The sequence below is a fragment of the Pleurodeles waltl genome, chromosome 5 (assembly GCF_031143425.1).
Source record: "Pleurodeles waltl isolate 20211129_DDA chromosome 5, aPleWal1.hap1.20221129, whole genome shotgun sequence".
NCBI classification, from domain to species: Eukaryota; Metazoa; Chordata; class Amphibia; order Caudata; family Salamandridae; genus Pleurodeles; species Pleurodeles waltl.
Window position 1 is genome coordinate 84,917,257 of NC_090444.1, and position 17,266 is coordinate 84,934,522.

General features: G+C 48.7%; 1 protein-coding gene across 1 annotated transcript in view; it reads right to left on the minus strand.

The window, feature by feature from the left end:
* KIF3C (kinesin family member 3C) overlaps positions 1 to 3,582 on the minus strand; it is a 249,396-nt gene extending 245,814 nt beyond the window's left edge. Inside the window, exon 1 of the mRNA XM_069233654.1 lies at positions 1,085 to 3,582. Coding sequence (XP_069089755.1) covers positions 1,085 to 2,497 — 1,413 coding nt within the window. The 5' untranslated portion in view covers positions 2,498 to 3,582. The remainder of the gene's footprint in view (positions 1 to 1,084) is intronic.
* Positions 3,583 to 17,266: the final 13,684 nt, after the last annotated feature.

Sequence of the window (17,266 nt, forward strand, 5' to 3'; positions counted from 1 at the left end):
GGAGGTACTCCCTCTTTTGGCTTCTCCAAACAGGGGATCGACTTTTGAATACATCTGATGTAGGAAGAGTCACTTCACATACTCACAAAGGCTTTTCTGAAGAGACCCTGTGTGTGTTTGTGACCAGGCCCAAAGGGAAATAACCCCACTCTTTGCTGAGCCTTTCGGATATTTAATGATCTCAGGCCCAAACCTAAGGCGAGTAAGGAAATCTAAACTTTGGTTCACCTGCCCCATTACCCCAACTTTCTTCACTCAACCTGTGACCAATATCTACACTTTACGAGTGAGTCTGGTAAATATTCTAGCTTCTTCCATAGTATTCCTGCTGAGATGCATCACACAGGAAGTCCCGCCTTAAAGAACATGGCGGTTTCCTGTATAAATAGCAAAATCAGGCAGGATCTGGTAGGGACATTCTACTGAGAGGATCTAAATCAAATGCAAATATTATCTCTACATGACTTAATAAAGCTTTGTGGGATACGGGGGAGCTGCGCTGCTGGAGGGGTGGGAAATGGAACTCTACGCAACAGCAATACAGCACTCTGGGAGATGGAACTCTACGCAACAACATTACAGTAGTCTGGGAAATGGAACTCTACGCAACATCATTACAGTATTCTGGGAAATGGAACTCTATGCAGCAGTGTTATGGTAGTCTGGAAAATGGACCTCTGCCCAACAAGTTATCATAGTCTGGGAAATGGAACTCTCTGCAACAGCGTTCCGGTACTCTGGGAAATGGAACTCTACGCAACAACGTTATTATAGTCATGGAAATGAACTCTACGCAACAGTGTTGTTATAGTCTGGGAAATGGAACTTACGCAACAGCATTATGGTACTCTGGGAAATGGAACTCTACACAACAACGTTATTATAGTCATGGAAATGAACTCTACGAAACAGTGTTGTTATAGTCTGGGAAATTGAACTTTACGCAACAGCATTATGGTACTCTGCCTAAAGCAGTTGGTGAACTTTAGAGATATCCCAGCTACAATGACTTCATCATAAATTAACTGTGTTTGGACCTCAAAAGCAGCAATGGAGTCCTCCATACCCTACCCATGCGGCCTACCTTGAATTTGACGGCCAGCAGCTCCGTGGCTTCCTGCTCCTTCTTCAGGTCCTCCATCATCTTCTCCTTCTCATCCAGCAGCCTCAGCTTCTCCTCGGCCAACAAACTGTGGTCGTCCTGGATGGCCGCCTTCTCCTGCTCCAGCTTCTCCGTCTGCTCCTTCAAGTAGTTCTCCATGTTCTTTTCAATGATGTTGTCGTCATTCTCCTCCTCGGCCTCCAAATCCGCCAGCGAGTCCCCATCCATGGTCTTCCTCCTTCGGCTGTTCCGCCTCCGCTTCTTGCTCAGCATGCCTCGCGTCTCCAGTTGTGCCTTCAGTCGAGCGATTTCTTCTTGGAACTCCCTCAACAAGGTGTCTTTGGGGTCCTCGTTGATCCTCGGCTTGTTCTTGATGTTTTTAGCCCTGTTGGCGAACCTGAGTGTCGATAAGGTCTCATCATAGCTGTGGGATGCAGGCCCTAGGGTGGCAACCATGATGGTCTTGGCGTTCCCTCCCAGTGAATCCTGGAGCAAGCGGGTCAGCTTGGAGTCCCTGTAGGGGATGTGAGTACTCTTGCCGTCCACCAGGGCTGATATCACGTTGCCCAAAGCCGACAAGGACAAATTGATCTTCGACGCCTCCTTGGGCCTTTCGCCATGCTGCCCCATTTTGCTTTGGCGCTCGCTGCCCGCCAAGTCCACCAAGTTGAGCTTACCCACCCGGATATGGTCTTCTCCATCCCCGTCCTTCTCGCTGCACTCCACTGTGATGGCGAAGATGGTGTGCGACCGAGAGCTGTACTCGTTCATGTTGGTGCTGGCCACGGACCGCGCCTGGTTCCCCAAGTTCATGACGTGTTCGATCTCCTTGACGTTCTTGGTGACAAACGAAGAGAGGTCCTTGATATAGACCCCAGTTTCCGGGTTCTCCTTGAGCTCCAGCTTCTTGCTCTGGTCCTTGGCCAGGAGATCTCGGATCTCTTCCTGGTAGATCTCCAGGTAGGACGCCCTGACCAGGTACTGCTGGTTCTGAGACCTGGAGATGTGGGTGAAGATATGCTCAAAGGCATTCGGGGTCACCCCCCTCTTCTCCGTGTCCGTCCAGGCCCCCTGCATGGTGTAGGTCTTGCCGGTGCCCGTCTGCCCATAGGCGAAGATGGTGCCATTGAAACCCTGCAGGACCGAGTCTATCAGCGGCCTGACCGTCTCGATGTAGAGGTCGGCCTGCTTGGAGCTGGCGTCGTACACGGCGTCGAAGGTGAAGGTCTTGGCCAGCTCCCCCGGGGCGGCCCTGGCATGGCGCAGGGTGACCTGGCCCAGCTTGACGTCCATGTCCACGATGCGCTCGTGGCCCGCCGCCTCCTCCTTCCGGCTCATGGGGCGGCATCGCACCACCACCTTCAGCGCCTCGCTGCTCTTGGGCTTGGCGCTCATGCTGGCGCAGGCCTCTGCCCACCTCGGCTGGTCCTGGCTGGCACGCCTGGTCCAAGCCCATGCAGGGCTGGCACTGGCTTGGCTCTGGGGGTTGTTTCCTGTGCCTGGACGGGGTGTACGGAGGGAGGAAGCCCACTTATTCCCTCCAGGTGCCCGAGCGCCTCTGGGCACGGCCAGCCACCAGCCGGGAGCGCATCAGGTACGGACGCAGGGTGCCCATGCCGGCTCGCCCATCGGGTGCAATGCGCCGGCCTTCCCGCAGGATTTCCAAAAAACCCAAACCAATAGAAGGAGTGGATCACCGGAGGGGGACAGATGCCCGGATCCGAGGGCAGGGCTGGTGACTGATGCTCAAGGATGCTGGGCTAGGACGCGCGCCCATTCATTGCAGTGTAGGGGCGGCGTTGGCGCCCCTGCCTCGGGGCTGGGTCTGGAGCCCCCGGGTACCGGCCCAGCTCGTCTGCCCCTGTGCCAGCTCCCGCAGCAGTCCCTCCTGCTGGCACTGATGCCCCCCTGCCAGCTCCTGTAGCGGTCCCTCCTCTTGGCACTGATGCCCCCCTGCCAGCTCCTGTAGAGGTCTTTCCTCTTGGCACTGATGCCCCCCTGCCAGCTCCTGTAGCGGTCCCTCCTCTTGGCACTGATGCCCCCGTGCCAGCTCCTGTAGCGGTCTCTCCTCTTGGCACTGATGCCCCCGTGCCAGCTCCCGTAGCGGTCCCTCCTCTTGGCACTGATGCCCCCGTGCCAGCTCCTGTAGCGGTCCCTCCTCTTGGCACTGATGCCCCCGTGCCAGCTCCTGCTGGCACTGACGCCCCTGCCCACAGACCCTGCGGCCCCCGCTGCGGACCGTGCGCCTCCTGCCGCCCGGGGTGTGCGAGGGTGCGCCCGGGCAGGGAGGCGGGTGTGGCTCGCCCTGGGAACCGATGCTGGCTGTTGCCGGGAGCTGCTCCTTGCTGTTGTTTTGCACCGGCGGGGGAGGGGAGGAGGGCGGCTCCCACACACCGGTTGGCTGGCAGAGGATGTGTGAGAGGAGGGGAGAGTGTACGAGAGGGGCGAGCTGTCTTCCCAGGGACAGCCTAGCAGCATCTGACATCACCCTCCCTGCAGCTATGCTCCCATCGGTCGGGAGCCACGGGCATTCTGGGAGATGTAGTCTCTCGCTGATTCACGCTCACACATGGGTGTGAAGGAATTCAACCTAATAATAGCTCGTATTTAAAAAACAATAACCATCATTTATAAGATAGCAACAGCTCGTCCAGTACTGTATTTTTGTTCGCTTTCTAACACTTCTGGATGATATTTTCCAGTTATTTGTGGTGTGATATTTCCAGTTATTTGTGGTATGATGTTCAGGTGAGGGAAGGCGGTGAACCACTCACACTTAGCATAAAAAACTTGAGAAACATGAGTTAAAGGGACGAACAGACGGGACAAATATTTTGTTGAAATGCGATATTCTGTATTGAATGAAACACCAAGACAATGAAAACAGCGGTCCACAATCCAGAGTTGTGATGTTGGGTGGTATGGACAAAAAACACCACAAAAACAGACTTTTAGGTCTAGTGTTGGTTACCAGCCCTTTGGCTTTGCCAATGCTTGTATTGTCATGGTTTTTGCAAAACTTTAATGTTGCAAAGCTGCTAGAGCCTTGCTAATATCACACAGTGACAGCTTATTAAACGTGATAACTCAAGGCAACAGGAGGGGGAACACAACACACAGGGTATATCAAGACAAACAAAGATTAGCTTTTGTTTTTAAATGTCAATTCAGGATTTGCAAGCAAAAGTATCACAGACAGCCAACAGCGCTCAAGGCCGCACCAATGGAAGGCTGTATACTATACCCAATGCCACTGAAATTATGCGGCAAGAGAGGGCCAAACTATGCAGCAGGGTTGACTAAATTATGTTGCAAGAAAAAGCAAATGATGTGGCATGATGCGGCACATTTTGTAATAGTATTACTTCATTATTTTGTCAATTTTACACTCGTAAACACTGTTTGGGCATAGGCTGCATCTCATAACTATCAGTTGAACACCCAAATATAGCAATAAGCGGCTGAAAGATGACCAGTCAAGCTTTGCAAAGGACGTTCCACTGCGAGGCAACAGGCATCGCTGCATTTTTATTAGTAACGTCTGAACCGTTTGAGCTAGAAACAATTTCTTTTTGTTAAAATCTGCAAATTATGCAGCCTCTGAGGGATTATGCGGCAAATCCATAATTATGCTGATAACGCTGCAGCCACACGATCACATCATTCCGGTGGCCCTGGGTACACGAATGGCCACAACATAACATCCCAATATACTCAATAGCACCTCGTCATGCAGGTCATCTAACAATAATCAACCCTCAACAGTCCAAACACAGCAATCCACTGCGACCCAGGTGCGACTCTCGAGACTTCAAGACAAAGCCGTTTAAAGGCGTGGGCAGAGTGGGCATTGCCCAGGGCCCCACTTCTAAGGTACCCTGTGAAAGTGAATTTTCTCTCTATTTGTCCATGGGCGGCCCCTTCATGTGAGCGGAGGAGCGTCGCCCCGCCCAAACAAAAATGCCCCCCATTACGGAAAAATACGATGGTAACAAACTTTGTTTATTACCATTTTACCTTTTAGCACCCCGTCCTAAATCGTGTATCAGGACGGGGTGGGGCAATTGCTGGCGAGTGGCAGCAGGGAGCTGTGCACTTGTTGAAAGTGCGCATGTCCCTTTGGTCGGCTGTCTTGTGACGGCCAGCCAGACATGCGTACTTTAAACATCTCTAACCCAGCTGTCTTAAAACAGCTGGGTTAGAGAACGCACAGGCCTCCAGCGCTTTGATGAGCGCTGAGAGATCCCACTGTCACCAATCCTGACGCTGCTTTCATGGTGGTTAGCAGCATGAAAGCAGCGTCAGGATTGGTTAGTGGTGTTTCCTGGTCCTGTGCGTTGGAGCTTCCAGGAGCAGGAGGACACCTGCAGGTAAGTTACTTTTTATTTTATTTTTTATTATTATTATTGTGCCTCCCCCACCCCAAGCCCCCGCTGTGAACATAAACCGGCTGTCACTGTATTTGACCTCTGTCTATTCTCTCTCTCTTGCTCTCTCTCTCTCTCTCTCCCTACCCCTGACTCAGTTTGTCCACCCACTGTCATTGTAAGGATTTTTTAAATCTGTTGTGATCCTGTTTAAGTTTAACATGTCATTTAGTATTTTTTGGCCTCACAAAGGGTATGAATTATCAGTAAATGGGTAGTAAAATTAAAATTTGTTCCAGACAGGGGCTCCCAAAATAGGTCTTGCCGGAGGCCCCAAAGAACCTAGCAATGTGCAAAGAAGCTCGGAAGTGTGCAGTAACGCATCCTTCTGACAACCCACAGCTCTGTGAGGACATACTGTTGCAGATGTGCACAATATACCTGCTGGGAACATAGCACCTCTGCTTTTTCGAAGTGCTGTAAATAAAGGCATTAGTATTACTTAATTTAGTGGTCCTCAGTTTACTGACCTTTGGAAGGATGGAAGCCTGAGACGGGCCTTTCAGGCTTCAGATCTGTGAGCTGTTGATCATCGTATGTTTCAATGGAGAATGTTTAAGTCACTGATCAATACTGCCTCCTTAACATCCCATAACATACCATACCATACCATATCATACCATACCATACCATAACATACTGTAGCATCAGACATTGGCCACCCTGAGAGCTCGCTATGGCACTAGAAGTGACTGGCTGCAGCTTTGGAGGGAAGTAAACACCACATGTTGCTAATACCCCCAACTCAACAGTACTCACTGTATCGCACTTACAATGATGAAAGTCTAGATTAGCACCACTAGGATACCTGCCTATGACATGTATTTTGCACAAGATCTGAGTGGCAGACGTTGAGTTATTCTACCTTGTAACATAAAACAGGCCTTCAAACTCACATCAAAACATTCATTCTCAAGTCAAATATTAGACTGAAATAGTCCAGATAACTCTGAACTAGCTTAAGGATGAAAGGCTGGGTCAGCCTATTAGTAACGAAAATCTACAAAAATTAACACCTTAGAGAGCTGCAGGTGCATTGACCTCTTGCACTATCTTACCAGTAAGATAGCACCACACTGCTCCGGTAGAAGATGTAAAGCCTCCTCTTCTGTACTGCACAACCACCCGGCCTGCAACACCACTACCTCATGCATCACTACCCGAGGCTGGCCTTCTGTGGGCTGCAAGGATGTCACCAAAGCTGCCGAGAAACGCAAAATGTATTAAGGGACGTCCCAAGAAAATATTAGCACCAAGGAAGCCCGAGCAATGGGTCAGGCTTGGCCGAAAAGTCAAACCGAAACCATGATCATGCAGCAGGCTATCGAGCACCGGATACTATGTACAAATATATGATCTTTACGATTCCAGAATAGTTCATTCTTTGCCACTTATGGATATTCTGATTCATAATTTAAAAGAAAGTCAGGATAGCGCCTAGAAAGTTATCACATGTTTAGCACAAGATTAGCCAGCAAGCATCAGAATATTCAAAGGCAAAATGTCAGACCCACGGACTCGATCTTTGACTTCTTGTCACCTGCAGCATGAAATGCTAAAATCCATGCATCTCTGCGCTACATTTTCTCAATCCAAACCAATGAAAGAGCAAGTGGTGGATGGAAACTGCAGATAGGCGCTAATGAGCATCATGGGAAGGATGCCAGATGATCTTGAGGGTTAAATAACTTTCTGGCATAGAACGTGGTAGAAATTGGGTCTCTGGTTGGCAGTGGTTTGAACCCTGTCCAAGTAGGGACCCTCACTCTAGTCAGGGTAAGAGAGTCACTCCTGCTCACCCCCTTAATAGCTTGGCACGAGCAGTAAAGCTTATCTCAGAGGCAATGTGTAAAGTATTTGTGTGCGCGCGCGCGCACACACACACACACAGAGCAAATGTACTACACACCAGTTTTAAAAAACAGCCAATATTTATCTGAATAAAACAAGACCAAAAAGACAAAAACCCAACACACACAAGTAAAGTGATCACTTTTTAAAAGTTCCAAAGAGTCTTAATCCAGAGGAGTCAATGGCTGTATCTTTTTAACACACATTACCTGGGACATGTAAAAAACAAAGACTATGCGGGCTGCAGAGGTGAGACACCAGAAAACAAAGCAATGCGTCAGTTCCTTACTGCACGGGGGAGGTGATACGTCGGTTCCTTACTGGCAGGGGAGGTTATACATCGATTCTCCCCTCATGGGAGAGGCGATGCATCAATTCCTTACTGGCAAGAGGGGTGATGTGTCGGTTCTTTACTGGCAGGGGAGGTGATGCATCGGATCTCTCCCCGCAGGAGTGGTGTTGCATCCGTTTGCGGTCATGCAGCCACAGTTTCTTGCTGCAGCATGGGGACAATGCGAATGTGACGCCCAGGGATGATGCTTGGGAATATCCATACGCAGTGTGGTGATAGAGCCGTGGTTGAACAGGCGCAGCATCGATCCTACACGTGCTGTGTTGATTCTTCCACTGCAAGACGCAAAGCAGATGCTGCATCGATTTTCAGCTGCGGCTCTTCAATGCATGGATTTTATTCCTCAGGACACCAATTTACAATTCCAAGGGCCCAGGTACTGGATTTGGCACCACTTGGCAAGTCAGGACTCTCAGCAGAAGATCCAGGCACTGGGAGATGATGTATTTGATGTCCTTGAGGCAAGCTCAGTTCAAGCCCTTAGAGAACCTTGGAAAGCAGGATGTAGAAAGCAAAGTCCAGTCCTTTCACTCCCAAGACAGAAGCAGCAAGAAGCAGGCCAGCACAACAAAGCAAGAGGCAGAGCGGCAGTCACTCCTACAGCATCCAGCTCTTCTTCCTGGCAGAATGTCTTCAGTCCAGAAGGGTTCCAAAGTTGTGGTGTCAGAGGTCCAATACTTACACTCATTTCTGTCTTTGAAGTAGGCAAACTTTAAAGGAAAGTCTTTGTAGTACACAAGACCCTGCCTTTCCTGCTTTTGCCCCAGACACCCCAGGGGGTTGGAGACTGCTTTTTGTAAGGACAGACACAACCCTATTCAGGTGCAAGTGTCAGATCCTCTCACCACTCTAGCCCAGGAAGACTCATCAGGATATGCAGGACACACCTCAGTTCCCTTTGTGCCACTGTCTAGAATGAATTCACAAACAGCCCAACTATCATCCTGACCCAGACGTGTATTCCCCAGCCAGGCAGAGACACAGAATCGTTAAGCAAGAGAATGCCTACTTTATAAAAGTGGCATTTTCAAACTTACAATTTAAAAACCAACTTCACCAAAAGATGTATTTATAAATTGTGAGTTCAGAGACCCCAAACTCCCCATATCTACCTGCTCCCAATAGGAAATTACTCTTAAAAGATATTTCAAGCCAATCCCCATGTTAACCTATGGGAGAGATAGGCCTTGCAGTAGTGAAAACCGTTCAGAAGTATTTCACTATCAGGACATGTAAACTACACCGGAACATGTCCTACCTTTTAAGTACACTGCACCCTGTCCATGTGGCTTCCTTGGGCCTACCTTAGGGGTGACTTATATGTAGTAAAAGGGAAGGTTTGGGTCTGGCAAGTGGGTTAACTTGTCAGGTCGAACTGGCAGTTAAAACTGCACACACAGACACTGCAGTGGCAGGTCTGAGACATGTTTACTGGGCTACTCACGTGGGTGGCCCAATCAGGGATAAACTAATTACCAATACCATTTAGACAGGGAGCACTTGCACTTTAGCACTGGTCAGCAGTGGTAAAGTGCCCAGAGTCCTAAAGCCAGCAAAAACGAAGTTCAGCACAGGATCAAAACAGGAGGTCAGAAGCCAAAAATCGACAATGGAAACCACACCAAGAGCTGACAGGTCTAACATGTATCCCCCTCAGATAAAAGTTGGGAGAACTGCCCAACCTCATGGGAGTTCTCATCACTAAGGCAGAAGAACCTGGACAGACCATAAGCATTGGCGTGTTCTGTGCCAGGGTGGTGTTCCACCATAAAGTCCATTCCCTGTAGGAAGATGGACCACCTCAACAGTTTAGGATTCTCACCCCTCATCTGCATTAAACATCTGAGGGTCCTGTGGTCTGTCTGAACCCGGACGTGAGTCTCAAACAAGCAAGGTCTTAGCTTCTTCAGTGCCCAGACTACATCAAAAGCTTCCCTTTCTATTGCGCTCCACCTCTGTTTCCGGGAAAGTAACCTCCTACTAATGAAGGCTACAGGTTGGTCAAGGCCCTCTTCATTTAGCTGTGAGAGCACGGCTCCCACACCATACTCTGAGGCATCTGTCTGCAGCACAAATTCCATAGATAAGTCAGGAGCCTTGAGCACGGGTGCTGTGCACATGGCCTCCTTCAGGGTGTCAAAAGCGGTCTGGCATGCTTCTGTCCAGATCACCTGATGGGTCTGCTTCTTGGAAGTCAGCTCTGTCAAGAGAGCAACAATGGTGCCATACCCCTTAACAAATCTCCTGCAGTATCGGGTAAGACCTGAAAAGGCTCTCACCTCTGTCTGGGTCTTGGGGGATGCCCAAGCCAGAATAGTATCAATCTCGGCTTGTAGGGGAGCCACCAGGCCGCTCCCTTCCTGGTGTCCCAAGTGCACCATAGACCCTTACCTTATATGGCACTTACTCACCTTGATACTGAGGCTTGCACTCTGTAGAGCCCTCAACACTTCCTAGAGGCAGTACAAGTGGTCCTCCCAGCTAGACCTGAAGACAGCAATGTCGTCCAGGTAGGTGGCACTGAAATTCTCCAACCCAGCCAGGACCTGGTTGCCCAGCCTCTGGAACGTGGCAGGGACATTCTTCAACTCAAAGGGCATAACACTGAACTGGTAATGCTCCTCTGGTGTTGAGAATTCTGACCTCGTCTTGGCCCCCTCAGTTAAGGCAATCTGCCAGTACCTAGACGTTAGATCAAACGTGGCAAGGAATTTGGCAGATCCCAACCAGCCAGTGAGCTAATCATCTCAGGGAATGGAGTGCGCGTCCATCTTGGTGACAGCATTGAACCCCCGGCAATCAACACAGAACCTTAGTTAAGGTGTGACACTGGGTGGGGCAGCCTTGGGAGCCTGACCCACTGGGCTGGACCAAGAACTGTTGGAGTGCTCGATCACCCCTAACTCCAGTATCTTAGAGACTTCCTATTTGATACTGTTCCTCACTCTATGAGTCACCCTGTAAGACGTGTATTTAACAGGTAGGCTGTCCTCAGTGTCAATGTCATGAGTACACCATTGGGTGACTCCTAGGGTGAGTGAGAACATAGAGGCAAACCGCCCTAGCAACTGGCGACAGCCCATCTGCTGCGATAGGGTCAGAGTAGGGGAGAGGGTTAGGCCCTCTACTGACCTATCCTGCTCTTTGGTAGACAGGAGGTCGGAGAGAGGCTCACTCTCCTCTTCCACCCCATTATCCATGACTAACAGCAAGGTCAACTCAGACATCTCAAAATGTGGCTTGAGGCGGTTAATGTGCAGGACCCTCAAAGGGTTCCTATGAGTTTGCATGTCCACCAGGGAGGTGACATGGCTCTTGCGCTCGTTCACCTCATCTAGCCCAGACCAACTGTCTTGGAGAGCACAGGGCTCTACTGGGGCCATCACCCACACCTTCTGGCCAGACTGAAACTCAACCAGAGTGGTATCCTGGTCGTGCCAACGTTTCATGTCCTCCTGGTTAGCTTCCAGATTCTCCTGGGTGAGTTTCCAGAAGGGGGCTGTCTGGTTCCTGAAGGCCCGCATGTAACTGAATATATCCTGGGGTGGCTTCTTAGGAGCTTGCTCCTAGCCCTCCTTCACCAAACTCAGTGGCCCTCTCACAGGGTGCCCATACAGAAGTTAAAAAGGGCTGAAGCCAACACCCCTCTGTGGTAACTCCCTGTAAGCAAACAAGAGGCATGGTAACAGGGAGTCCCATTTACGCCTCATGGGTTCTGAGAGATCCATAATCATGCTCTTCAGGGTACGGTTGAATATTTCAACCAACCCATTGCATTGGGGGTGATAAGGCCTGGTGAACTAGTAGGTAACACCACATGCCTTCCACATGGCTTTCATGTACAACAATATGAAATTGGTATCCCGGTCAAATACCACCTTCTTGGGGAAACCAAAACGGATAAAGATCCCATAAGTGCTCTGGCCATGGTGGGCGCAGTCACTGTCCTCAAAGGGATAGCTTCCAGGTACCGGGTGGCATGGTCCACCAAGACCAGGATAAACCTGTTGCCTATGCCTGTCTTGAGATCCAGAAGCCCCACTATGTCAATGTCCACCTGCTTAAAAGCGGTGCTCACGACAGGAAATGGTTCAAGAGGAGCCTTGCACTTCTTCCCACATCTGCTACTCGGCTGACAGGTTTGACAAGTCCTGCAGAATGTTTCTGAGGCCTTCCTCGTTTGGGGCCAATAAAAGTGAGTGACAAGCCTGTCAAAGGTCTTGTCGTGCCCCAAATGACCTGCCAATGGCACATCATGAGCCAGACCCAGTAGGAAGGCTCTGAAACACTGGGGTACCACCAGCACTTGGGCTGCTCCAGGCTCAGCAACCTTAAGCTCGCTAAACAGGAGATCATTCTCCCAGTAGATCAGGTCAGGTCCTGAGGCATCATTAGCTGCCTGAGCTCTGGCCTGCTGCCAAGGGCCCTCAAGAGTGGGGCACACACCGTCTGCTATGTGCAGAATTCCTCCCTGGTGGCACAGTGTGAACGGGACCCATGTCTAGACATACCCTTGCTACCTAGGGCGGTACATCAAATGCATAAAAAAATGGGTGGAATGCTAGCAATTTGTCTAACCACTGGCAATCACTCAGGATAGCACCCCAACCCATCATTCTTTTGCATGGAGACAGTTCAGCCTGCACTTCCAGGCCAGGTCCTCCCTGGATTGGAATACAATTGACCTAGAACCGAAAAAGAACTCAATAACCAGGTATTGCTTGGCTCCAGTGGCACAGTAAGCACAGGACCACCATCTGGGCGTACCCTTGTTGCCTAACCACTGGCAATCACTTGAGGTAGCATCCCGACCCATGATTCTTTTGCTCACCATGCCACCTGAGTTTGGACCCAGCCAAATGCAAATCAGCATTGACTCTGCTCATCATGGGAGTAGTCTAACCCAAACTGCTAGGCCAGATCTACAATGAGCCAGGACACAAGCAACCTAGGACCGGATTTGCCTTGATAAGGGCTCTTCAGCCAGGTATTGCTTGGTTACAGTAGCACATTGAGCACAGGCCCCACATCTGGGCATATCCTTGCCACTTAGGCAGGTGCATCAAACAGACAAAAGGTGATGGGAGGAATGCTTGCAACTTGTCTAACCACTGGAAATAGCTTGGAGTAGCATCCCAACCCATCATTATTTTGCTTACCATGCCACCTCAGTTTTGACCCAGCCATATGCAAATCAGTCTTGACCTTGCTCCCCATGGGAAAAGTCCAGTCAGAACAGGCAGGCCAGATCCTCAATGAACTGTAGCACAAGGAACCTAGGACTGGTTTCACCCTGATAAGGACTCATCAGTCAGGTATAGCTTAATTCCAGTGGCACAGTGTGCACAAGTCTCACGTCTGGACATACCTTTGCCATTTACGGCGGTACATCAAACACACAAATCACAGACAAAAGGTGATGGGAGGAATGCTTGCAATTTGTCTAACCACTGGCAATCGCTTGTGGTAGCAGCCCAGCCCATCATTTTTTTTATCACCATGCCACCTCAGTTTGTACCCAGCCATATGCAAATCAGCCTTGACCCTGCTCTTCATGGGAACAGGCCAGTTCCTCACTGACCTCGACCTCAAGCAACCTAGGACCGGTTTCATCCTGATAAGTGACACTCTCCAGCAGAGATTTTGTGACCAAGATAACAAACCCTGGGAGGCAAAACTGCAGTTTCTTCTTTGAAGCCTGTCGCGGGCCGGCGCGATGCGGCCCGTCCACAAACCCGACTTGTGCTGGTGCTACCAAAAATGGCCCTGCTCTTCCCGAAATGGCGGCGAATCCAAGACCTCTTCCGGCATCGAAGGAGGGGCCAGGAGGTTGCTGCGCGGGGACGAGAGGAGTTGAAAAGCTGGCGGACGGCAATGAAGGAGCGCGCAACGGTGGATTGAGGAGGAGCAGCGTCGGAGGACAGGTCGGCGAAAGAAGACGGAGCCCAGGAGGAGAGAAGTCGGACGTCGGAGCAGAAACCTCGGCGACCCAGGAGGCGTAACTCAAGACTACCAACCACGCTTCAGGAGAAGCGTGGCAACCTCAGGTGCGTCCCGGGACCGCTTAAGGGGAACAAGGGCGGTTGGGTGGGGAGAAGGGAACTAGAAACAAGGGGGAGTGGGAGGACGAACAAGGGGGGGGAGAAAACGGGGAGACTTCCACAGGTAATTACAAGGGGCAGAGAAAAAAATAAATATATATATATATATACATATATATATATATACATACCCAGGAGCAGGAAACACAAGGGCAGTAAATAGGACTCAGGATTGCTGGTACATAAGACAAAACCCAGACTGAAAGGGCAGAAGGGTATAAAAAGGAAGAAAGAAGAAAAATAAAACAGAGGGTACAAAGAAAGAGAGACACAAAAGTAATACAAGAATTGTCAGAGAAGGAGAAGAACCAAGAAAAGGATCCTACAATAGAAAGTGTATCCAGGAACTAAGACAGATATAGAAATCCATAACCCTTGACAGAAGAGGTGCCAGTGGAAGAGAAAGAAAAGACATTAGAAAGGAAAGAGAGAGAAAACCCCTTCAGAACGAAAAAGAAGAAAGAAAGCAGGTTAGTGAAAGAAAGAGCCACAAGATAAAAGAAAAGGAACTTACCGATACTTTCTCTTGTTCTTTTCCCACATGCGCTTCCTGGGAGCCCTACAATAAAGAAAACCAAAGAAGAGGTGAAAAGCCAGAAGGAAACCGAAAAGGAAACAGCACAAGAAAGACACTTATATGTCACGCCAGATATTCCTAAAGCTAATAAAGCACACCTGAACTCAACCATCCCTTTCTCTTCGTGTCGTCCTTGACCCATACCGGTCACAAAGCCCTATGCCCCTTTTAGCCAGTTCAGTGAGGTGGTAAATGGAGCCACCTTTGCAGTGATCTAAAGTTATAGAGGTCAGAATAAATAATTTTGTACTGCACCAAAGTAGAGTCCCTGAGAAGGATCAAAGTATCCAAACCTTTCCTAAAGCTTGAAAGAATTGCTGACAGAGACTTTGTAAATCCTTGAGAAAGTCTTCACTGGGATTGTTCAGATCCACGGAATAAGAACATGAGGAGGAATTCACTCTCTTTGTGCATGGGTATTGGGAAAAGGGCGAAGCCCAGATCAACTACACAAAACCATCTGGCATTTGCAGGGATGCAAAAAGGATGGTAGCAGGATTGGAGACCACAGGGAAACTAGGAATAACCGCATTATTAATTGCTCACAGATTCTGTATGAATCTGTAAACAATGGTCCTTCAGCATCATTTAGAGGAGGAATGGTCGTGTTACATCTTCTAATAATCAGTACCAAACCCGCCTGTTTAATTAATTCAACAAAAGGTCGACAAATCCCTTCCTCAGCTTTGGGCGTTAGAGGTTACTGAGGCATTGTATCAGGTTGATCTTCACTTACACTGGATCTTTAGGAGTGATGTACCACACATTGGTGGCCCCTGTGGACCATAATGTGGAGGACACCTGGGAAAGTAAATCAGTCAAGTTCTTGGCCATTCCTGTACTATTTGCAACAGGTTGACAAATTGTTTTCACACTGTAAAGCAAGCACCTTGTTCTTGCTGTGTTGGGGTATATTGAGGTACACTCCATCAAGGGTGCAGGACACAGAGCAATTGAGTATGCAAAAAATTGAATAGATTGACCGGTGAGGTGGGGATTAGCAGGAAATCATCCTTATCTGTAATGGGGCCGTGAGTGATGGAGACAGGACCACAAATATGATGGCGAAGACATTAGCTTGAAATGTTGACTGCATCTTTTGACAAGAGAGACAGAGAAATAATTAGGGGTCCTGAGAGCTTTTCAAGGCAGAGATACTGGCCTCGCTATCAGTAAGGCAAATGGTGAGTTTACCACAATCAACACAGGGATCTTTCTGATCTACAGGAATCAGGTAATCTGGGCATAGTCTGCACCTCTTGGGCTGTCCTAAAATTCAGGATAAGGGTTTTGTGTGATCTCACTAAATTTGAGAGAGTCAGCGAGACCAGGCACATTAGAAGCAATTTAAATACAAGCAAAACATACCCCAACCCTGAGCCACCGGTATATAACACACAACTAACCCTTGTGCCCATGAACAGAATCAGGGTATATTACAAGTAACATTCACACTGGTTCTATGGTATTCCTTTGCACCAGTGTAGTGTGTATTTCTAACCTGTGGCCATTAATTAAACACATACTCAAAACTGTACCCAAGAGCCTCTCTGTGTAAAAAGAGGCTGTGTTCTTTTTGTCCCTGTGAACAAGGAACAAATAGAAAATAGTGCAGATGGCGCAGTGCTCAAAAATTGTATGTGAGCCATAAACTCAGATGCACTTATATACTCTGAGTAGTCAAAACAATAGACAACAAAGTGCAGTCTGATTTTTATATCTTTATTTCAAATGTTCAATACAGCAAATCCTGTCACACATCTGACATTTCGACCCAATAGCATTAATCCATAGGTCTCATCAGGACATAACTGTTTATCAACCTACGAAATGAACAGAAGAGGGCACTTTGAATGTTTTTATGAGACTATTAGTCAAGCAAAGTTTGTTTAACAAAAATACACACTTCAATAACAGATAAAATCTTAAACTCTTTTAAAGGATAATGGCGTCTCCAAAGCAAAGTATTTGTCATTGGTGGTCTGTGGAACCTTATAATGGGGCAAGGATGACGGTCTTACTATAGTAAAACAAATGCAGATCAGAAAAGGGAATGTCTGCACTGCATGGCATCCCTGTTCTCCTGAGTGCTAAGGCACATACAATCGCAATGTTACAATAGTGGCTCTGCAAAAATGTAGCAGAGACTTATGTTAGAAATTTTCACTGGTGGCTGCCACTCAGAGGTGGCGGGGGACGGGACAGGGGTGGAGGGACGGGGAAAAGAAAAAAAAAAGCTTACCTGTGGGGGAGAATCGTTGGTCTCCCCTCCGTCCTAGTCCTCTTCCTGTTCTGTTCCCAGGCTCCCAGCCAATCACAATGCTGCTGTCACCACCAACAGCAGCATCGTGATTGGTCTGATGGGCCTGCTTCGCCACTCACACTGGGAGTGGGAACCTGGGCATGTTCCCCACTTGGCTGTGCAATACAGGCCGGGTAGAGAACATGGAAAGTACGCATGTCTGTTTGGTTGGCTGCACATACCCCTCCTCTGGCCCCCTCCCTCCAGCCCAGCCCTGCCTCTTCTCCCAGGAAAAATAAAATGATAACAAAATATAGTTATTATCATTTTATTTTTCCTTTCTCCACAATCGAGTGGGGCGCCTTAACGGCGGAGCCGCACCTGGAAATTTTGTGTAGTTAATTCAAATGTGCTTTAATAATAGTGCGCAGACTAATTAATATGCATTGGAATTAATATGTGTGTAATGGTATGAAGCAATTACAATTGAAACAAACTTGCTATGACATGTTAATTTGTGTCTTTCTGGCTTAAGCTAACTAGGCCTCAATTAGGCTTCCACACTATCTCATTCAAAATGGATGCTGTACAATTGTGTTTATTCTGTGTTTAAA